Source organism: Paralichthys olivaceus, chromosome 5 (genome assembly GCF_024713975.1).
Source record: "Paralichthys olivaceus isolate ysfri-2021 chromosome 5, ASM2471397v2, whole genome shotgun sequence".
Classification (NCBI taxonomy): domain Eukaryota; kingdom Metazoa; phylum Chordata; class Actinopteri; order Pleuronectiformes; family Paralichthyidae; genus Paralichthys; species Paralichthys olivaceus.
The window spans coordinates 15,654,770-15,679,476 of NC_091097.1; the positions used below are offsets into that span (position 1 = coordinate 15,654,770).

Below are 24,707 nucleotides of genomic sequence, written 5' to 3' on the forward strand. Positions count from 1 at the left end.
TGAGAGGAATAATAGATCACGGCCATGCAGCTCTGCACCCCCAGCAGATATAAGCTGAAAGGTGACAAACGGGTAAAGTGCTTTGTGACCAGACAAATATGACACGTGAGTCGTGTACATACAACAGACCTGCAATCACATTACGCAACTTGAGAGATCTATTGTTTTCACTGCATGAGTCCATCATGCACATGCTAAAAATACATATAGAGTATGTGGGCAGGGTGAGAGAGATATAAAGGTACTGTACTGATGATTTATTCTGACAGAAAAAGAGAGAACTGTCCTTTATTCATTTCACCAGCAACATACATGCGCTATGTATTATTACAAATTTACCATGAGTGTGCCTCAATCACCACAATACTGCCTCCAACTTTAGCCCTCAACCGTAAAAAAATAACACAGATGGCAACATATAATTTTATTTGAGGCACCAAATTCCTGGGCAGTGATCTGGGCAGCTTGCCCTGGGAAAGAGGGATTGAGTGAAAAAATGAAAAAGGAGCAAGAGAGGGAGTTACAACAAAATAATTCAGAGCACTTCAACGCTCATGAATCCCTCCAGACCCTCCTTTTCCTGACTGGAGAGGAAGTCCCTGGGTTGGGCGATGGGGCTGGATCTTCCAAAGGAGAGAAAATGTATTAATATAAAAACAAAATCTATTAGCATTCAGGGATCTGGGCAACAGAGGGAAAACAAAATGTCAGAGAAAAGGAGAGGAGGAAGGGAATAGGAGGGAGAGGGTGCGTGGGAGGGATAGAAAATTAGATGCAGCTAAAAGGTCTGAGAGAGAGTTCGAGAAAAGAAACGAAGGAAGCAGAGAAACACAGCAGAGAGACAAATGGACAAATAGAGAGACAGAGAGCAGTGCGGATAAATCTAGACGACAGTAAGTTTCCAGTAAGAGACGATGGGGAGGAAAATAGTTTGCAGTGGAACTCCTCGTACATAAACAGTGAGAGTAGCACAGCTGGGAGTCATTATGTGGGGGAGACGTGTCTGCCAATCTAACCTCTCACTGCCTCTCACTGCCTTTCTGCACCCCACTAATCATCCCCTGGGGCTTGTGCCATCCCTTCAACCCTGCGCCTTTGGCGTTAGCGTCCATTTGGGACACTTTTGTTTCGGTCTTGATGTCCCGTGGGTTTGATCCGTATGAACTTGATTATGAACGTCTGGTTTGGAGTGTCTGTGAGTTAGGGTGACAAAATGACATGTTAAACCGTGCTGACGGTGGATAACTGCATGGAGGACGATTTGTCAGCCTGCAGAGGAATAAATGGCCTGAAGTCACCAGATGAACTCAACTAGCCCAGAGGCCATCAAAGGAAAATACGATCATCTGTGTTTGTTTGAAATGTGGGTGTTGAAAACCACGTTTTTCTTTGTGAAAAAAGATATTGAAGGGACAGAAAACGAGATGGAAGGTTTTTTCCCCCTTTATCAGCAAACTAGCCTGTCATCAGTCGGTTATCTGCGTCGGACATTTGTTTTGTTTTTTCAAAACACATGGGAGGAGGAGCAGCAGGAAAGAAACATCCATGTTTTGTTTCGGACTCATGTGAATAACTGCAGAGCTGCTCAAAACAAGTTCACATGGAAAGTTCAGCACTAAATCAAGCTGTAATGACAATAATATGGAATATTTCACGCCTACTGCAGAACATTATGGACACACACACACACGCACGCAGACGCACACACACACACACACACACACACACACACACACACACACACACACACACACACCTTAGTGTCCTGACTGTGGCAAACTGAGAGGATGTGCAGTCACAGTGACAAGTGCCATCCCATGAATTCCTTTAGTTTCCTGCCATAATAAGCCTTTGTTTCAGTCCCTGAGTGAGAACATGTGGGGGGCAGTGCAGTGTACACACAATCCTCTGTGGTAGGATTAGGTTCATGTTAAAGAACACATTGATTAATCCATTCATTAGCTTTTTGGTTTTGTTGTCATGTTGGTCGCTGAGCTTTAACTCTGCCATCACTGGTCCAACGGAGGAGTTTAAGCAAAGAGTTTTTATTACCAAGGGAAAATCAGTGTTTGTCACAGGATCTTAACTGGAAAAAAATGATATTGTAATGTTGTATTTAAATAGAATGATTTCATTATAAATAAAGCAGTGACAGTGCGTCTGCATGTGTTTGTGACTGTGAGTCTTGGGAGCCAGCTGGAGATTTATTTTGTGTGTGACTAAGAATGAAGACACACTAGTTTAGTGTTTAACTTGTGTGTGTATTTGCACACACATATTTCCTTCTGCATGTGACCGCTGTCAGTGGCGGTCGCAGTTGATGAAACCAGATCGCAGCTTGCTGAATAATTGAGTGGTAACCTACTGCGATGGATGGATCATGACCACCATTAACCCTTTCACAGCCAAGGATCACTGACTCACTGGTTTGGTTGTGTGTGTGTGTGTGTGTGTGTGTGTGTGTGTGTGTGTTTGTGTGCGTGCATGTCTTTGTTGCTCTCACTTTTATGCTTCCCTAAGGCAGTTGTCATAAAGTTGATAAAGTCAAGTTTCCTTTGAGCTACGAGTCAAGCCATGCAGTGTTTTGGTCAGTACAGAATATTTTGTGATCATTCTACAGTTTAACACACTCATCACTGTAGATGAATGAAACTCACACTACAGTTACAAGCAATGTCTACAGGTAAAAGGAAATAGAAATGTACTGAATAAATGGAAAGCGTTCGATGGCAGGTTTAAACAAATGCAGGGAAAATCCGCCCTGTAGTTAAAATAAACATGCATTCATCAGTTTTTGTTCCATGGCTCCTTCTTCCATGACCTAAAAACTGTGTTCCAGTTCTTTAACGTAATTTCACTGCTTGGAAAAAAATATACAGGAGGCTACGTACTGTTTTCCAGCTATTAAGAAAAATCCCACAATGTTCAGAACACTTTAAATGCAATAAATGGAATTAAGCTACAGCAGTTGACACTTTTGACAACTGACTTGTCCGAGAATGTTTTGGTATAGTTCGGATCCAAACAGTCTTTGAATGACATTTTTATGAATGAAAGTAAACTAAAATACTGGGGTTAATAAGCTCTACCTACGTCACCCACTGGTTTGTGAGCTGTCAGGTCGGGATATTGTCCAGCGCCATCTTGTTTTTGTGGAACCAGAAGTAACTATATTTAGAGGTGAAGCCTGACTGAGAGGTTGAGGACACTGCACTCCCACCTACACCTACGACCGGCACGCACAATCACATGGTTTGCTTTAGCCCAGATCCCACAATATGGGACCATAATTACAATTACCTATACAGCAAATTAACTTCATGCAGTACTGAAGAAGACTTGACGTACAACATATTATATTATTAGAATTTCCCCTCACGGATGAATAAAGTATTTCTATCTCTCTCTCTCTCTCTCTCTCTCTCTCTATCTATCTATCTATCTATCTATCTAACATTTCCTGGAAGCAGCACTGACGCCTGGTGAGCGTCAGCCTAAAGCCTGACTGCACGGAGCTCTCAATGGAAACACTGCTGATGTTGCATGATGCCGGGTGAAGCACTGACAACAACAGCACATGGGACTTTTGCTGATGTCATCTTTGACAACCAGTTGCCATAGAGACAGCAGAGGAACCAGTAGAACCAGTTCTATCTGACAGAGAGAAGAAATGAAGCTTTACAGTAACATGAGGAGGGAACTATACAAACAAGTATAATGTGTAGATTTAATACAGACTTAAATCCTCTCAGTGACACATGGTCCTGTGTGTGTGTATGTGATGCCCACGTCTAGAAAAGACCATATGATGATCATTTAACTGGGCTTTAACAAATTAAACAAGAAAAACGTGCGTGTTCATGTGCCCCACATGCAGCTGCTTTAAATCTGACTCAATCCAGAGAGGAAAATATCCGACCTGTCCATATAGTGCATAGTGGGCGAGAGAAGAGCGAGGAGGGAATGAGAGAGAAAGGAAATGACAGGCAGCTGGAGAGAAGCAGAGAGGGATTTGTAAAAATGAAAATGAAGGAAAGGGGGATGACAGTGAGCTTGGATAGAGAGAAGGACTCAGCACGATAAAGAGAAAGAGGGAAGTCAGAGGAGGAGATGATGCACAGCTGAGGACAGGAAGAGAGGCAGAGAGAACATGACAACATGAGAAATGGCCAGAGATCTCAGTAACAGTTTTTCCCACTGGTGTTGTGGTGTGTTGCGTAACTGCTCTGTGACATGAAAGTGAGCTGTGTGTGTGTGTGTGTGTGTGTGTGTGTGTGTGTGTGTTACATATAACCTTTGTATTACCTTCTGTTTCCTGATATCATATCTCATAAGATAGTGAATGAAGAAAAAATCCAGAGTTAAAGAACAACATCAGATCAGTTTACAAAACCGTAGAGTCAGTCATGGATCAATCAAGTTGTCATACTGATCTCTAATGTACCATTGACAGTAATCAGATCCATCATTACTAGTTTGACTCTACACAACAGGATTGTGGATCGATGGACACATCAGGTCAAAGTTGAATCCTTGTTATTTCATCCACATATTTAAATGATTAAAAGAATAGTTTGACATCTGGGGAACTATTCCTACTCTAATAAAACATTTTCACAGGCCTGTGATAAATATGGAGCTGGACCCAGCAGCTGGTCAGATTAGCTTAAAGATGGGAAATGACTAACCTGGGTCACTGTGAAGGTAATCGACATCTTGTTTCTTTAATTAGTACAAAAACTGAAGTGTAATATGGGGGTTACTGTATATTCAACTATTTCTTTGCTGGGTAAGAAAATGCCCCAGTAAAACAGCAAATTGTTTTATTTTGAATGAAAAGAATGTGATATAGATTGTTTTGAACTTCTAAATGCTGTGTAATGAATTTAGTTACATTTGGAAAGAGTCAGGCTTGTTTTTAAATGTGGACTACGCAGTAATAGTAGTACGATCCCTATGCAAATAGTTAAAGGTCCAGTGTGTAAGATTTAGGTGAAAGGGATCTATTGTAGATGTTTGTTAGATGTAATGATTTCACTAGTTTGTTTCATCTAAATTGTATGATTTGTAGTTTTCTTTACCCTAAGAAAGACCCTTTATATTCAAATACTTTATATTTACATTGAGGGGGTCCTCTCTACAGAGAATGTTTTTTACTATAATCCAGACTGGACAAACTAAACACCTTTTGAGTTATCATGACAACTGAAGCTACCACAGGTTCTTTTTTATGTTTAGAAGGGGAGGGTGAGGTGAAGGGTATTTAGCTGCAACAAGCAATTTCAACACTAGATCTCACAAGATTCTACACACTGTACCTTTAAGACGTTAGCAGAAAAGCCATTTAAAACAGTTTAACTTACTGATGAGCTGCTCGTAAATGTTTCATCCTTTTGTCAGACTGTCCTAAATATCCAATGAAGCGGATATTTGCATGTCTTATCTTTGAGACATGGATGTTGATATTTGTTGTCACTAACACCTGCTGAAGATGCCCACAGCTTCATGTACACTATATCAGGCTGCCTGGAACACTGCAGGGCTGAAGCTGCAATTATCTGCAGATCTCCAATGAGTGGAAACATATTGTTCAGGGTGTCGTAGCTCCAGGCTGAACTGTCACCAGGCACAGATGAGATCATGACGCTCAGCTTGACTTATTGCATGAATAAAACGCACAGAACAAGAGGACACTCATGTATCACGCAACGATGAATCTATATGTTAAAGGACACGACTACTTTTCTGTGGTTCTCTAATGGTTCAGCTGATCACATCAAACTGGAGCAAATATGTCCCCATGCTGCTGCCATTTCTTGGCTGTGGCTGTTCTCAGGTCAGATGTGGCTCAGGCTGTTTCTGAGCAGACAAAGAAGTGCTACTCAGGATCAGAATGGTTCATCAAAATAAGTCCAAAAATAGAAAAAATATTATTGACTGCAAAAACATAAGCATTTATACGTAGTTCATTTTTTAAAGAGGCTAGTTTTCACTATCCCAGATACGCATGCACGCTACAAACTTGGGTATTTGGAGCCAGACTCTGTGCAGAAGTGATCAGGGGACGGTTTTCAGGTCCTGTTTCTTGATATCATTTTCATGGACCATTTCATGCTACAGTATCTTGTGGACACTGCAGAAAAAAAATCATCAGAAGCAGAGAATAAAAAAAGCAACATGTAGAGAACTAACCGTCACCACAACAGATTCTCCTCCTCATCGATTTCAACTCCCTCCATCATAATGACATCTCAGTATATCCAAGAGTGTCTGATTCAGCTTCATGGTCAGAACATGTCATGTGGGTGTTTGTGAAACTATGGGAGGAAATGCAGCAGATCAACAGGTGGTTTCTCTTACATTTTCTACATCTGTCTTTCACTATCTTTCAACACCTCATCCCTCCTCAAGCTCCAGTTTGCTTTTGGTTTCACACATCCCCCGTCCATGTCATGGTATTTCATGTCTTCCTTCAGCCCGGGTTCTTTAACCCTTATCTTTGAGCGCCTCGTGTTACAACCTCACAACATGTTCACATGTAGCTTTCAGCAGCAGGAGTGAAGAGAGTGCAACATTTCTGCCTGTTTGCATTTAAATGCCAAATAAAATTGTGTGGGTGGTTTGCCATGCTAATATAGTCAGTAGTGATGTGTTGCTATAGATGTGTGTGTTTGTCCTCTTGGTTTATTCTCATCCCTCTGTTTTTTTCGTGTGTGATGAGACAGCAGTTGATGCTGGTGATTAACACGTGTGTGTGTGAGAGGGTGGATCCACACCCTTGTTATCAGTGTGTTGCAGATTTTCCTCCTGGTGGTTATTGGTTTGCGTTTGTTTTTTCTGTTTTTGCTGGAGCTCAAACATTAGTCAGGAAATCCATCAATATAAAATCGATAATGGTTTAAAAAAAAGTTTATTTAAGCATGATAAATATTTTTCACTATAATATATATATGTATATATATTAGAGATTGAGAAAATAATCATAGTTCCATGGCTACAGCCCTTTATGTGTATATCTCCCTATATATATATGGAGGAAAGAACATGTGCAAAAGATTTAAGTGTGTGTGTGTGTGTGTGTGTGTGTGTTCGTGTACATTTTTCTGGGCATAATGAATTAGGGATGAATCAATCAATCAGAAGGGATTCTGTCTGCTGCTCACATCCTCTCCAGACTCAAACACACTACACTCACCTCAGACATATAAACTAGACCTTCTCTTCTCATTTGTATGTGTTACCCAAGCATCTATAGAATTCCCAGTCCATCCATGAGGATACAAAGCCTCTCTCCCATTAGATCCACTCCACTCCCACAGACAGAGGGATGGAGGCCCGCAATCAAACTGATCCAAGATGCCGACGTGCAAGCTTAGTGAAACAGAGCAGGGCCAGTGGGACATCAGAAACAATTGGCTGTGTGTGTTTTTTAAAGTGTGTGTGAGCGGTGTGTGGGAACACAGCTGTGGGTGCAGCAGGGAGCAGATATAAACTGAATATGTGAAGAAACAGAACATGATGAGTGGCCAGGATTAGAAATACAGTGAAACAGCACAGTTGTGACAGCAAGGCTGATATTTGCCTGTGTTCGTTAAACCATCAACAGATACTCTCACACTGTAGAAACACACAAGGTACAACACTTTATTCAGTGCTGTCAAGGACCTAATGATCGGAAAGCATGAAGTGAAGTAATGGAGAATTTCTTGTGGTTGTTTTGCTTTGTCTCTCTCTCTCTCTCTCTCTCTTATATTTGCTGCCGGTGCTGTTGTGTGGGCGGCGCATTGATTGATCCTCAGCCTGGCTACAGCTGACCTGGGCTCCACTGATATTCCCACAACAAGTCATATTTAAAAGATAATATTGAAAAATGGACCAGAAGAAGCAGTGTGAGTAAATATTTCCCAAACAGACATCATTCAATGGGATGGACCCAGAATCTAAAAGTGCTGGAAACTCATCAACACCAGCATCAATATGTTCCTAAAAGGATTGGAGAGACGAGTACGAGTCAATTAAAAAACTACAAGTCATGGCAGGTCCCACACATTCTGACCCCGGAGGAGCTTTTCAAAACTAGTGCAATCTAGAAATAATTCAGAAGATTTGGGTCAAGTGTTTTAATTGCTGCAGACACAATTTGAGGTTCAGTAAAGACATGTTGCAGCTTCATATTCTCAATAGTTATGGTTTTGATGATAATAAAAACCACAATAATTAAAAGCTAGAATTTCTGCCCTGCGGTTGTAGGGTCATTATTGAGTCCAACTGAATGTTTCTGCTGGATGGGTGCTCCAGTGTCACATTCTTAAGAACATGAGGTCACTGGGACCTTGACCCTTGACCTTGGAGGCATGGAGGCATAGAAATGTTTTACAGAAACCATAGATACAAAATAGAAGAGGACCTAGGATGGAGCCTTGAGGTACTCCAGAGGACAATCAACGAAATAAATAGGAGATGATATATGTTAGTCAGATGATTAAAATAAGTTGTATTCTTGTAAATGTGCTTAATTCAAGTGAAATTGGGGCTGGACACCAAAACCACCAGCATATTTTTGGTCTATGAGAAAATTCTCAATTTTATTCTTTGCTTGAAAACCAGATTGAAACTTTAGATAGAAAAAGGAGGTTCTTTATTATATCGTATCAAATGATGTAAACAGTGTGACTTAATCCATGACACAGCGACAAAAACATTTCCTGTTGGGGTCGAATTACTATTTAGTTGGTAAACTGATTCAAACTGCTTCTGAAGACAGACAGCAGGGTCAGTGTCTCCTGGATTAACGAGGGCAGCATTTGAAAATATTATCAGCCCTGCGTGGGGAGATAACAGATGCAGACACACAGCTGTGGTCACTCTCACACCCACACGCATTTGAAACACACTTGATTGTGCTTATTCCTCTCACATTACCCAAATTACTAAATTCCACCCACAACACACACACACCCTCTTTTCCCACTCATGACTTGTCCACATCCTATACGCCATGTTTTTACTTCAGGAATTCAGTTAATGGTCCCCCGCCCCCCCATACACACACACACACTGAATTTGGACCCCTGCAACTTGATGTAATGCAGTTGGTATTCCAAGGAGGGGGAGGGGGTTCTTGAACACCAGCTCCAGATGTTAGTAAAGAGAATCTGAATCGCTCACTTTGATTTAAATGTATATTTCATCTGAGATCTTACACTGACAAATCTGATTGTAAGAAAAAGCTGAAAAAGCTTGACTTTAAGTGAAGAGGAAAAGTTTGACTGGTTTGCCATGTTAAATCAAGGTTTTGACCAAAAAGAGACAATGCTTCCACACTCCAAATCTGACTGCACCGCAACTGTACTGCGTTGTGCATAACCTCAAATGCCTCATTTTGTCAAAGCTGCAAGAAACAACCTCACATTTGTATGGGTGGCAGGCAGAAAACATGCACGTATGATCAACACATGGCTCAAGTGCTGACTTTACCTCCAGACAACTCCTGTGTAACGCGCTGTTTCATTCGAGCTGACAGGCAACATCTTTTTCCTATTATCTGGGGCAAAATGAGAACACAGAGCCACGGAGCAGGGCACAGAGGGGGTGTGACTCTCCCAGAGTCGGGGAGCTGCATGAGCCATCATCTCATTTTGTGTTGTTATAATCTAATGGTCGGAAGATGGTCATGATTCAGCTGCAGTGAAACGAGAAGGAAAAAACGGATTCATTTAAAGGACAGTGTTATAAACAAGATACGAGACCATTTTTTCTGACAGCCTTACAATAAATCATGGGGGAAACTGGGACACAGGTCAGAAAAAAACATTGTTTGGTTCAGTTATGAGTCTATTTATGATATCTAGAAATCAATGTTGAATGCCACAGCACCTCTCATTTTACTTCTGTTTATTTAAACATCTCATCTGTTGCTCTGTCTATGTGTTTATTCAATCCTGACCTCATGACCTCAAGCCCTGACCCTTAAACGCTGTCCTCGCTGTCTTCTCACGCAGATCACTTCCACTCAAATACCACAGACTTTAATATGAACCAAGCCTCAAGATGTATTTACTAAATACTACTACTTCTATTTCTGAGTATTTACAGATCAGAGGATTGTCTCAGGATTCTTGTTTTACTCCGTGTTGTTTAGTCTCGGCTGTTGTTTAGATGGAAATCTGAGTTTGTTAAGGTTTCACCACCTGCGGCACACATGTGAATGAGGGTCAACATGACTCTGAGCATGTACGGAGATATTCACAAATAACGCTAACATTTGTTGTAAATCAACCTTCGCAAATCTGCAAAATAAATCTGAATTAACAGATTTATATTTGTTGAGAAGATTTGAATTAGTGAGTAGGAATTACGGCCTTGCGGCTGTTTGCCACTGCCGGCCAGTCAGCTCCCAATTTATGTCCACATCTGTCCAGACTTTGTTGTTTCTTGTTGAATGTGACAGAGTTAAATGTCTTCATGTCACATTCTTGGTCCATATATTCTGATAGAAATAAAAAGTTGTAGCAATGTCAGCTGGTGATACTTCAAACGTCAACCCAGCAGCACAGTAGATGTAAAAGACCGCCACAGTTTCAAGGCTGGCGCCGAAGATAGGTGTCATCAATTCAGTTTCTGACGAATGGTTAAATATGGTCAAAATCCTCCCTTCTGTTCCTAAGCAATGTTTATTTGCTAGAAAAATATCTTTTTGAAAATGGCTGTGGGAGCCACCAAACCCCCACAAGATTTAGATCTGCACCAAAATTGAATGGGTTTCCTCCATCCTTTCACCAGATTTCATGGTAATCCATCCAGTTTTTTGCGTAATCCAACTGAGTAACAAAACATAATGTCGGACGTAAGGACTTTCAAGTGTCACACAAAGCTGCATTGCATTCCTGGCAAAGACAGAGATACACAATCCTCCTCTCTCTAAAATTGTTTTGACAGATGTGTGTGTGTGTGTGTGTGTGTGTGTGTGTGTGTGTGTGTGTATGTGTGTGTGTGCGTGTGTGTGTATCCAAACACATGTTCACTCTACAACCAAACCTTCCCATTCACATCTTCACCTTTACCCTTTGTCCCTTTATCATCTCAGTTCTGTAGACAGGACATTATTATTCAGGGAAATAGATTTTATTCAACCCTTAGTTACCCAATAGAAAGAACTTTATCAAAAGTCAAACTCAACTTGGCTAAAAAGGAAAAATAGGAGGAAAAACATTCTATACAAATTTAAATAAGCATCTTGTGGCCTAAGACATATATAAGCAAGTTTCCACATCTCCTCCCTTTTCTCTTTGTCTATATTTACCATTACAATACGTTATTTTTGCACAAATGTGCTGTTTGTATTTATTTCCCAGCATACTAATTCTGCTGCGGATCGTCACCATAGCAACGACTTCTAGTGTACTTCCTAACAAGCCTGGTGTGACAAACCAGCAGTGCAACAGGACTGGAAAGAACAATGACAAAGAGACCACAATACTGTATGTTTGTCCGTGTGGTGGAGGCCTCGCCCCCAATCGAGAGGGAAAATTCAGACTGGGAAGAATACCAGAAATTTAATCGCCCCCAGAACTTCCATTAACAAGCCAGGAACATGCCTCTGTGGCTGTGGAATCATGACGACCTCTCATATGTCTCCTTCTCTATATGTCTCTCCTTTTTTATTTGCTATCTATTCATGCCACACTTTTGTTATTTTAAATCTGCTCACTAAGCCTTAGAGTCTTAGAGCCTTTGTTGTTTGTTGTGACTCTAACTATAAGTTGATGTATGTGTGTGAGCATCTGTGTGTGTGTGTGTGTGTGTATTTGCAAGTTAAAAAAGGTTATGTGAGAAAGTGACACCTGACACTTTATCTTGAACTTAAGTCTTAATGGCACATCCACGTAACCTGTGTGCATGTGTGTGTGTGTAAGACAGTGTGTTGAGGTAAGATGATACATCTCGTTCACAATGTTCTTGTGTTTGAAACGTCTCTTCCTTTCTTTCTCCCTGAAACACCTGAGTATCAAACCTCACTGCTGTTAAATGCAGGCGTCCATCGTGCCCTCACCAAAATGACCGAACAAGAAAGATAACATAAAATTGTCTGCAGTGTTGCCAATAATTCAAGTGAGACGACTATAGGACACAAGGAAGACATTGGAACAATGATGAGGAACTTTCTGAGGAGACTTTGCGAGCTAGTAAGTTGGTCCACTGCCATTTACAATGCTGCCGCTCTTACTCTTTTCTTAAGGGGAGCGCCTTGAGAAACTCTCGCCTTTACGCTGCCTGTAACAACCATGAACCACGAAGGGGATAGAACCCAACCTGCTGTATGTATGTCTAGATTCTGTGGGAAGACAGGAGCACGTAAGCACACAGATGCAGAGGTACAGAGTCTGTGGGTCATTGGTCTCCCCTCGAATCTTTCTGCTGTGTCACAAATCTAGAGGAAAGCAAACATGAGAGGAATGCAGCAGAAAAGGAGACCTGGCGGATGAGTGGTCATAAAACCGAGGGAAAATACAGGCAGAGTCATGTAACCTCGGGAACACGCACACAAATACACAGAAACCTCTAGTGGGGATATTTATTGAGCGAATGTGCAAGTGATTATAGATGGAAAAATGATTTCTACCACGTCCATGTACATGCCTGTATATGCGTGTGTGTAGAGTCTGTGTTGTGGGTCCTCTGAGGCCTTAGACTGTAGCTGCAGAAGGTTCCTTTTGCTTTCACAGAGAGCAGAGAAGAGGAAAAACACAACATAAAATTGGACATCTGATTCCACTGCTATATTTAGAATATTAAACCACAAAAGAAATTTTACTGTTGTACTCTGACGCTGTGGCCCCCCCAACTCTAACAAAATTGAGTAAACAAAAACCGCCTGGCTACTTTCTTCAATTTGGAGTGTTCTCATGATCGAAGATTTTGAACTACATTTCCCATAACTTTGTGGTTTTGAGAGACGTAAACAGGAAGTCTAATGTTGCCAAAGAGTGGGTTAGCTGTGGAGTTTGGTTGTTGTTGGCACAAACTGCACAGAAAGATGGAAAACACGTCTCAACCTCTTCACCTTACTTTTGACGTCATTTGAGTTTGCGTATAGTAAAAGTGATTCTTCTGTGAAACTGCTGCACCAAGACACATGCTCCACCAATCAAAAGTCAGTCTCAGATGTCAATCATGATGTTTCTGTTTTTATAGCATTAAATAACCAATTAAAAACAAAACTTAAAAGCACTTGGACGAACATCAATGTGATAAGAACTACCTGAAATGAGTTCATCTTTGAGAAAAATCTATTTGACTTTTTAGTTTGGCCTATGTCCTGTCCACTAACATGGAGAAGGTGGGATTTATGATCTATAGCCAGTCACCAGGGGGCAATCAAGGTGCTTTGGCATCACTTTTGGAGAGCTGTCATGTCGTCGATGTTTATATATATAGTCTATATGGTTATTAGCTTTGGGCTGCTATTTGAGACACTACTACATGTACGAGGAATTAGCCATTGGTAGATCTCCATAGGTGTACAGACAAATGTTTTTGGATCACTTTGAGACTGAGGAAAACTTAAAAACATGATAATACTCAGGCATGTTCTGGTGTCTTTTCCATCTGTGATCTCACTGTGAAATTCTGAACATTTGCTGATGATGGACATCGGAGTAAATTACACCTCTTTGAAATGCAAGTCTCTCTGGATGTAAAAATATGTGTGTCATGTCTGAGTGGTTTAAATTTGAATGCAGAATGAAACCAGCTGCTAAGAGATTTAAAAAGTACCTGCCTCTATGAGTGGTGTATTAGCATAGATCTAACCTCCCCCTGTGTCAGAACACCCACATGCACCTGTGCCTTTCACCATCAATATCTTTGTCTCACATCTCTCACTCCACACCCCCCTTTCATAGCAACATTCAACATTCAGATACAATCTCCTCAAAGGGAAACAGATTGGCAATGAAAGCAGGACAAAATAAAACAGTATGAACTCAGTTGCACAGGCAATGCCAAGCATCCATCATCAAACCTTCCAAACAAACCTTCAAGGTTGCTATTGGCTGCTCTCAAGTCCTGGATTCTTTCTGTCCAAGAGTCTGAGCTCTGTCTCTCTTTCCTTTAGTGTTTTTCTCCTATCCCTCCCTTAAAAAATAAATTATGAGAAGAAATGTGCAGCTCTCAGCATTTTCTTAAAGATCAGAAAAATAAAAATGAAACATCTCCCTGCTAACTGTGCAAACCTTACAGCTGTGAAAGTCTGCCTTTGTTCTTTTTAGCTTCGATTCTTCATTCAGTGATTATCTGATCAGTCTGTTTTCCCCTCTGCTTATGTTGTGGTAATTACTCAGACATCATATGCTGGATCATCTTACAGTCACAGGAGCTGCTTTCAGACGAGCGCTGAAGCCCAGATAATCTCCTGAAATTATCCACAGGGGCTGTATGTGAGAACGCAAATCACAGAGTCAGAGGCCGAGAGTTTTTCCTGCCGGCCCCCTCGTAAAAACTCTGGATAATGTCCAGGTGGGCCCATGAGAGAATACAGCCGGATGTTGAGAGATTTCACCAGGAGCAAAAGGCCATGATTAATAACAATCGAAAAAAATCTCAGGATGAAAAAGAGGAGACGTACAAGTAGAAGGTGCCGATGAAGATGTCAACTTGGAAAGACGAGATTCAGGAGTTTTGGGCCAACGCCAGAGTTTATATACATCATGTCCTGTCTCCTGTACGCTCTACCCAGATGCCACCTCTTGCCTGAATGTTCTGGATATTTTCCTGTTGTTGTGAACATATCTGACCTGGACAATCTCCAGCTCCATTCTTCATATGTAAAAAGTAATCTCCAGAAAAGTTTTTACCCCAATCTGAAATTTTCCGGAGTTCATGTTGGAAAGCAGCTCATGGGACAGCTTCCTTTGAGATGGGACAGAGACATTCAAACCTTTACAGGCTCAGAAGGTAACCGAGGAAGGTTTCAAAGCTTCAAACAAAAGGCAATTTACGTTATTTTTTCCTCTTCAATTTCATTTCGCAATGCTAATGCCGTTTGGCTCATCCTGCTAAACCTTCTTTCCATTCTTTCATTAGAGTCATTAAAGTCTGAGAGAGAAACAAGAGACCTCGAAGCATTTCCTGAGCTTCTGCTGGGCCAGCCTGACCTCAGCGAGCACCGGGAATCCTCCTCCCCACGGGTCAAAGAAACAAATCCACACACATTTCAGTTTGAACTGTCACTGCTCTTGTAGCAACAGTGCCGCTCACATATTGGCAGGACAAACCTAAGTGAAAACACATGTTTGTGTAAAATGCAGAAAGCAGAGATGGAGCGGCCGCCTCTCGCTGATAGGGCGCATGCGAAACTGAAGACGATCGGATCTTTGCTTTGCTTCCAGGAGAGACGCAGTGGACGGAACCACTTCCTGTTTTTTCATGTCGAGGAGGAAAAACCAAACTGGGGATTTAAAAACGAATGACAACAAAAGTGTATCAAATGCCCATTGAGCATTATGCAGCCAAAAGTGTCAATAAGAACAAATAAACACAGGAAGATGTGAAAAAAACATCCCCTCTTGAGAAGTATTTCACAATAACTCCATTAAAACAAAAGCTTTCAGAAAACTGTATTTATCAATTTATTATTTCTTTTTATGATTTCTGTGGATTTCCTGTTCTGCAGAGTCACAGCGTTGTCCAGCTTCCTAACCTCTGACTGGTTGTGCCCTTTGACCCGTCTTGCCTTCTCTGGCCTCCAACACAACATCTGGAGCACTTTCAGCCAGCCATGTTCTTCCCTCGAGACACTCACACACACACACACACACACACACACACACACACACACACACACACACACACACACACACACACACACACACACATTCGTAAACAGACACACACCACATGTGCATGGAAGGCTACAGAACAGGACGGAAACTCACATGACATCTGCTTAATCTAATCTCAAACTGGCAAAGCAGGAAGTTAAACAAGTCTGTTGAAAGCCGGTGTGAGCTGAGGAGAATCTCTTCAAAGAGGTGACTCACTATCAGCAATCTGTTCACTGCTCTACGCGTTTCATATTTTTGCCTCTTGTGTCTGGGAGAAGCCAAATATGTAAGAATGCTTTGATTGTGTGGGAAACCTTGTATCTTCAGGTCAAAGATACTTGAGAAGTATTATGAGTGAGGCTTTAATCTTCGATGACCTGCACCTCACCTCAGTTTCAACCCGCAGTCCCAGCTAAGAGAATAATGAGACAAAAGATCAACAACACAATTACTCGTATTAATCTTAATCCCACATATCCCACCTTCTTTGCTGCCTTCGATGGCGACCTCCTGGTGGGCTTCTGCACCTGGCCGCTCAGCGTGATCGGCTGCTTGGACACCGAGCCGTTCTCCCGCTTCTTGCCAGGGGTGGATGGAACTGAGGACGGGGACGGGGATGCTGGGGGAGAGGATGAAGAGCCTGTCCCGACAACAGCCATCTCCTCTGTAGCCGTGAGGCGCAGGCTCCGCAGACTTTCGTGTGTCTCATGGTCCACCACTAGCAACCTGGTCTCGTGGGCTACGGCTTTGATCCACTGTACCACCTGAGGGGTGGGAGGGTAGTTTTTGTTTTAATTTACTGGTTTGGTAAATGCACAATATTAGAGATGTTCCAATACCAACAGAAATGCCTCCGATACTGACACTGTGTCAGCATCAGCAGCTTCATGAATCTATGTGACGATCCGATACCACGTCTTTAAAGTATTTTGTGTGTTTTACTGAGATAAAATTGCAATTTTCTTAGCCCAGAGATCACTTCTTCTTCACTCTCTCCAAAAAGCTGCTTTACTACCACTGGCGAGTGTTTTTAGAGCGGAAAAAAGAAAGTGATTTCTGGTTGTGAAGTGTTAGCCGAAGCTAGCTAAAATGTCAGCGATTTGGCGCTGGAAAGTCCCCGTGTAAACTTTGACATGTATGTAAGACTTTAGTTTCAAACTATATTTATATACTTTTTTCAGTTATTACAGTCAAACTAGATGATAAAAGAAGTTCTATGACATCATTCTCTGTATGTATTTGTTTAAAAAAAGGTTTAACCTGAGCCAGGCCACTACAACAACACTCACTTCCATACAGAGTTGTTAGCTTCCAGCTATTAAATAGGCAATTTATTATTTTTTCAAATATCAGATTGGTATTCAGGATCGGCAGATATGCAAAGCCCAGGTATCTGAGTCCATATCCGGAAGGGAATAATTGTATCGTAACATCTCTAGACAATACATAAACTTATAAATGTGTTGTGAGTACAACTGTTGTGAGAGCATCAGACACAAAGTTGCAGAGAAACGTGCACCAGGACATGTTGGTGCTGATCTTTCAGTGTCACATTCACAGATATCTGAAGACATTTGCAGGATTAACTGTGGCCTGCTGATTTCCACCAGGTAAGAGGAGTGAATATGTGGAACAACAATATGTGTGTGTGTGTCTATATAGTTTCATAACAGTTGATAACTTGACTAATGGTTCCTCAGAGCTGGAGCAGGGTGGTCGTCCCATAGACACACACACTAGCCCCGTGTGACCTGTTGATGTCCCCCTGCCTGCACATGCGTCCTGTGGCATGAGTGAAAAAGTCTTCTACTCACCTGATGATGCGTCTCCTTCTCCACGTTCACTCCATTCACGGCCACCACTCGGTCCCCTGCGCGCAGCCCCGCCGCTTCTGCGGGGGAGCCGGGCTCCACTTTGCGGATGAACTGTCCGCTCTTCCCTTTCTCGCCATGCAAGTGAAATCCATACCCGTTGTCCCCTTTAGCCATGACACAAAGCCGCGGTTTCCGCTCGCTGGCCATGTCGTTTTAAACCTCCTGCAGAGTTCAGTCAGAGTATGATGATCAGAACGCAAAGATGGGAGTTTGGGTTAGGAGAGCGAGCGCACGGCTAAACTTCCACAGAGCGAAAACATGTCTGCCCATTACGCACGCACGGTCTCCCCCATAGTAGAGCAACACAAACAAAGTCCTCAATGCTCAATGTTCTCCAGAGAAAGAAATCCCACTGCACTGAAAGAGGCAGCAAAGTTAAAACTTTAAAAAAACGATGTAACCGATCCACCAGCTCGTGTGTGTTGGGTCCAAACTGACGCGCAACGCTGGCGACTCCAAAAGTGATCACTCAGCCTGCAGGGGATCCTCAGCATCAGCGCTACCGCAGACGTGTTCAAGTCGAAGAGTTGACCTCTCCCTCGACGTTTATCATAACAACTGATCGGGGGAAAATACGCATTGACTCAGAGCCTATACTGAGGTTTGCGCCCCGGTGCGCCAACAGCACCATCTACCTGCAGCCAGGCTACCTGTTGGTTTCTCATGGGGAGCAGAAAGTGTTCAGGGCAGAGAGACAGAAGATTCAGAATGATGCAACAGTGTCCCCGGGTGGCAGGAGACTGGTCAGTGAAGAATGTCCTTGTATAAACCAATGTGTGCTTTTTTCTATAGAGGAGAACTGTAGGCTAAATGTGTGCATATATGTTTAAAACAAGAGAGACTCATACATCCAACAATGAATATGAACATTTGAAGTAAAGTTAAATCTTTTCTGAACAGGAGGAATAGATTGTAGAACTATGAATTAGTTACTTCAGATATGTTTTTATCAGTTGACAATAGATGCAAAGCATAAAGTGGTCGTTTTTGTGTTGGGCGACAAGAGCAAGAGGATCAGGAGGAAGAATCCCACCAAGGCTGATGATAACATTTCTGTGGACCACACAATACATTGGCTCCTCACAAACGATGTATAAAGAGAGCTGAAGCCTGTGCAGCTTATTTAGTCAAGTTTATTTATGACGCACATTTAACCTAACCAGGGTCAACCACAGTGCTGTACGATAAAAACACAAAGAAGTACAAGAATAAGGAAAAGGCAGAAATGTATATAAAATAATCTTAGAATGGACCCTTTATATTTAAAACTTTTCAGAAGCTCAAACTGGACACACGAAACACCTTTAGAGTTTTTATGACAACTGAAGCTGCCACAGGTTCTCTATCAAGTTTGGAACGGGAGGGGGAGGGGAGGGGTATGCAACTGCAACATGCAACTTCACCACTAGATGTCAATAAATTCTACACACTGAACCTTTAAAGAATCGGAGTGAAGGTGAGGTCTGGGTTGGAGGAGGGATTCACCTGTCTGTGCAAGGGGAGGAGTTTTGAAGGGGGAAGTTATTTAAGGCCTGGGTGTGGCCAGTTAGATCCTTTTGTTTGGGACCATGTGGCCGAGCACCAGTACGTTTGTTTGATTCTGTCAGTTGTTTAAGTATTCATTTTCTACTCATTTTATTAAGTTTATGTTTTCTGCACCCTAACCTACTTTGTGTTTTTGATCTTTATTAGCCCCTAATGTTTGGTGATATATGAAATTAATTAGTTTCTGGTGCTTTTGTTGTCTTAATGGATGCATGATTAATGTAAGTACTCTTAGGTAGATTTCTTCATTTTATTCACATGGTCATGAGTTTAAATTGTTTTTTTAGACATTCATTCAACATCTATCCATTCCTCCAACCATCCACCTTTAATATCAATATATACTTATTGACCCAGTTTAACTAACTGAGTTTAATCACTTTTGTCTTTTTCAGTGGGTGTTGAGAAAAGCTGGTGTGCGTCCTCCATGTCTCTCCCTCCTGAAAGGCTGGTGACTTACAAGCATCTTAAATTTGTTTTTTGCTGCTTTTTTCCTTTGTGTGGAACAAATGCAGGTTTAGGTTTCCTCTCATGCTTTGCTCATTCTAAGTTATCATTAATAAACAGTTTTCTCTCTCAAATTGTCACTGCTTGGACTCCTGTCTTTGTTCAGGGTCTCTTATGGGGAGTGGCCATGTTGATCATCTTTAACAGTCAATGGTTGAGAAATTCAGAAAGTGCTGATGTGGACCACAAGAGGTCAGGAGTGCAGTTTTAAAGATGTCCAATGTTGAACTAGTTTAGTCAAAATCCATGGTGAGCTTTCATATGTAGCTGTTAGCAGTGAAAGACAATACTATAAGTTCCAATGTGACGTAGATGGATTTTGCTCAGTAATGTATAAAATGACGTTGAGCTTCAGTTACACAACAGAATGAGAATACATGTGCTGCATGACCTGATGTGAATAAAGCCCTGTGTCTTGTTTGCGATATGGAGACGAACATGTAGCATTTACAGAGCTCGTCACCTTGTTAGAGACTTTACGTTACCTGACCATACACTGAAACACTGTTTTTCATAACATCTTGTCTGTGCCAGTGACTGGTAAAGTATACAAATACTTATATTTGGGTACTGGGGGAACAAGATGTGAAGTGATGGAATATTAAGAGCTAATATTGTTTATCTACCAGATCCCTATTCCAGTATTAAGGGAGTATATGTGAACCACTGAGAAATAATCTGGATGTTTCAGGGAAGATATGACTTCTGCATCACCTTGGATATCATATGGATGTGAGTTTAAAGTTTCTAACTTGAAAATTAACCCAAAACGTGAGCCTTTATTGGCAAACATCTGTTGCTCCTGACAAGGTATAATCTGGATGTGAAACTAAGGTGGCTCAGGTGGTAAATGGTGAATCTGGATCAAATAGTATGGTTTACCTTTCGCCCCAATCTAGCAAACAGGAGGGAGTGACATCATTTCTTTCAGTATGTTTGCTGGATAATAGTGTTCGATGTCAAGGTCTGGTTTGCTGTGTGGGATACATCTGATGCTCTGCAGGTAAACTACATTATTCCTTTTGTAATTGTGATGGGGCCTGTTCAAAATGCCTCTGGGGCTCTGGTTTTGATGGATACTGTCGGCCACACCAGCTTTTAGACACTTAAGCTGTTTACGACCTTAAAGCTCATCTGTCCTGGATGTGCCATTTGTGTCTTGGATGCAAATCGCATGTTTTAAATTTTCTCCTGGTGTGAAGTGTTTGACCATACACCTCCTCAGTCTTGACCTTTTACAGCTCTGTGCACATTCATTCTTTAAGGGTAACTGCATGCAGGCTGTAATTTAAAGCATTGTTAAATCCCCTTTGTTGCAATGTTTGCTTATATAAATGGTTTATTTTGTGCCAGTTGATGAAAAAATACATTGAAATTTGCCGCCCAATAGATGCAGCTTATAAGTTACATCCATCTTACCAAAAAGGCCAGTGTAATTCCAGTTAGATCCAACAACAGCTTGTCATTATTATTTGATATCATTTACTATCATTGTGCATCCTACAGACCTTCCTGTCCACAGGCTGGTCCAGAGCATCATTTCCTCCATTAGCTCCTCTGGGGAACACATGCAAATCAGTGTTTGTCTGCTCTGGTGGTTTCTTTTCACCCACTCAACAAATGGTCTCATCTTTCATACATCAGTTTTCAGGCAGGTGGAGACAGGAAGGATCATTTTTGTCAGTACAGCACAGATTGTATTTAGCAGGGAAGATGTGCTGTTGCCTCTGATTGAGGACAACGCTTTAACCAGCAAGGTTACGAATGCCTGCAAGTGTTGATACTCTGACCTTTTCCTGCTTTTGGAAGGTGATGGGGGTTTGTCAGTCGTTTGTCAGCATCTTGCTCTGTCACCCACTGACACTGCTTGATTATCAGCAAAGACTGAGATATTTCTCTCAGTTGCTCTGTGTTTATATTAAAGAAAACAGAGGCTGCCATCGGGGGGGGAATCCCCAGGAGAAAGTCCAAGTTTAGACTTTGTCAAAGCTTCAGCTGAACGGCTCCATAAGTCAGCAAACACACAGGACCCACACAGCGTCCGCAGCAGGCTGGTGACAAATCGAAGCTCTGCAGGACAGTTTAGCAGATTTTTGATGCGGACTTCACAGCTTTATCTCTTTTAGTAAAAAACCTGTTTGACCTGGTGTGATAGCTGGTGACACACTCACTGCTGTGAGGAAAATGCCACTTGAAGTTCCAGCAAGCATCCATCTTTGTTTCTGATGAAAAAGCACAGGACTCCTCTTCCCTCTGATCCTGTAAGTGACAAGAAGCCTCACTGCTCAAACCGACTGAGCTGCACGAGACTGTGCACCGTGCAGGACATTTTAATAACAGTCATTACTTATTGATTAATGACTCTGCCCTGGAAGTCTGCACACAGTGATAAGACTAAAATCATATACAATTCAAAACTCTACCATTTACTCTCCTCTTTAATCGTACAGTAATCACATCAACATTACTGAGTCTCTAAGGATCTTCGGTCTCAAGATTTCTTATTTTTTAACAGATTGTTTTGTAAAAAAAAAAAGAAAAAAGAATGCCGTGCAATGTAATCGTTTGATTCTGTGTTACTATCAAATATATTCATCTTACCTTTCCTCATTTCCACTGTGTTTCGATCAGTGGCATCGCCCTGTGAGAGGAAAAAAATAACGGACCTTGAAAATAATGAGGGAGCTGTCAATCAATGTGGAACAGAGTACAACAAATCCATAACGGTCTTAATTGAAATTCTGCACACAGGTGACATGTTCGATCACTGTAATTTGTGTTGACATCACAATAGGTTCTGTTCTATCAAAGGTTACCAACCTTTGCTAATGGCAGCTATCAGGGTAGATTGTGTCCAATTTGCAAAACTGCTGTAAAGTCCCTGTTAAAATAAATGTATATAAAATATACATGCAGTTTAAATCAATACCTCTGATCTTTCCTTTAATCCACTTTAAAGAGAAGATGATTTCAAAATAAGATCCAATGATTTTATACAGTGAATTGATCACACATGGTCTTTCTCAATGGAGGTTCTTTTTCATTGTTATTATATTAAAAACCTGTATACAAAGGAATATGGTATATCATTAACAACATGTAAAGCATAGTAAATGCACATAAACTGTATAAATATAAAAAAAACTGATTTATATATATGTAAATAAATATGCATGGGAAATGAATGAATGAATAAATGTTTTATAGATCATTGTATATTAAAAATACATAGAAAATAAAAAGCAGATGTACTTGCAATTTAACAAAGATCCAGATTGATTTGAGTATTGGTTCATAGGTTATTTAACAAGTTAAGATATTTGCATTGATTTAAATTTCAGCATTTTTTCCATATGTCTGGGGTCAGATCAGAAAATAATTAACCTCTATAAAGTACCAGAAGCTGAACATCTGTAAACCATAACTCACCCCAAACTTAAGTTGTGTTTGCCAGCACTGGGCCCAGTATTAAACAAAATTCTCCTCTAACGTCTCTTTCACCTCCACCAAAATAAATGCTCAAATTCCTTTCTTCACCACCACGCTAAGTGACACGTAGTTTATTTGGTGAGATTATAATCCCCCCTTCCTCCACTTGTGTGTCTCGTTGACATCACCTCGATCCTACTGACTTCCCAGTGTCAACAAACACACCTTGTGGGCCACACCAGTCGTATATATTTGGACAAACCCATTTTCTCAATTCATGCAAAAAAGTTTGTATTTATGTCGCGCTTTTCTAGTCCCACCACTCAAAGCACAGTTCTACCACTCAGCCATTCACACAAACATTCATTCAGTGTGTTTATGTGCAGCACTTTCTCTATCACACATCACTGACCAACATTTGCCTCCTTTAAAATCATTCCTTAGATTTTAAAAATCATTTTAATGCCAGATTTAAACTGTTTTTAATGGATGCAGTTTGTTTTTAATATTTTCTTTTAGTTATGTTTCTTATTTTTGTCTGTCTTTCTTGTTTTTGTGTTTTTGTAAAGCACATTGTAAGTTTTCTTCTTTTGTTTCTCCTCTTCCTCCTTTTCTTCTTCTTCTTCTTCTTCTTCATATTATCATTATGATTGTTATTATTATTATGTCTCTTGTCTTGTAGTCATGTTTCTTCTTTTTGTTTTGTCTTGTTTTGCTCTCTTTTGTTTTATTCCCATGTATCTTGGTAAGCACTTTGTAACCTTGTTTATGTCAAGTGTTATTATTATCTATCATTATGTCTCATGTCTTTCTCCCACTCAATTTTATCTTCCACTTAAAACTTGTCCGACTGATTTCCTGGAGGTGGCACTGAGGCCAGAACACAGCCACTGCAGCCAGCTGCATTAATCGGTTTGAAAATCCCAGTTCTTTTACTTGACATTGAGATACATGGAGCAAAAGCAGAATGACGACTAACACAGAGGTAACCAGAGGCCACAGGAGATCCAGAGTGTGTTTCTACCCCCACAGCCTGCCATGGAAACAGGTTGTCAGTAAATACATGTGGAATAAGGGCAGAGAGGGAAAACAGAATTGGTTATGGAGAGAGAAAATGGAAAAGATACACAGCTGAGTTTCTGAGGAATAGAGAGATTAAAGCAGCAGAAAAGGAAAACCTCAATTACAACCTTAGATTTGTTGAATCACATCCATTCAGTTATCTATGTGACATAACATATTTCCATCTAAACAGCAATTAGATATGACCTCTTACCAGATTAGTGGCTGCAACACATAACTGCACAATATGTCTCAAAATGTGCATTTGACCTAAATTCATTATTGCTGCTTCAGACACTTTGGCCACAGGGAACCTTTAAAAAAAGCTCATCTGAAATTAGTGTTGCCTTTCTGTCATGCAAAGCTTTCTTACTTCTCCACGTGATAAAACTAAGACGTGATTACAACACGTGTGACCAATTTATAAATACTATGGATATACGTTTTCCCTGAACCTCACTGACAT

At 41.1% G+C, this 24,707-nt stretch overlaps 1 protein-coding gene and 1 long non-coding RNA gene across 2 annotated transcripts in view; one reads left to right on the top strand and one right to left on the bottom strand.

The window, feature by feature from the left end:
• LOC109639380 (Na(+)/H(+) exchange regulatory cofactor NHE-RF2) overlaps window positions 1–18,306 on the bottom strand; it is a 29,671-nt gene extending 11,365 nt beyond the window's left edge. The window contains exons 1-2 of the mRNA XM_020102806.2: window positions 17,639–18,306; window positions 16,307–16,588 (exon numbers count right to left, since the gene is read on the bottom strand). Coding sequence (XP_019958365.1) covers window positions 16,307–16,588; window positions 17,639–17,845 — 489 coding nt within the window. The 5' untranslated portion in view covers window positions 17,846–18,306. The remainder of the gene's footprint in view (window positions 1–16,306; window positions 16,589–17,638) is intronic.
• Window positions 18,307–18,430: 124 nt separating this feature from the next.
• On the top strand, window positions 18,431–19,830 carry LOC138407647 (uncharacterized). The gene is made up of 2 exons (XR_011240982.1): window positions 18,431–19,464; window positions 19,639–19,830. It is a non-coding gene; the product is annotated as an uncharacterized lncRNA (long non-coding RNA).
• Window positions 19,831–24,707: the final 4,877 nt, after the last annotated feature.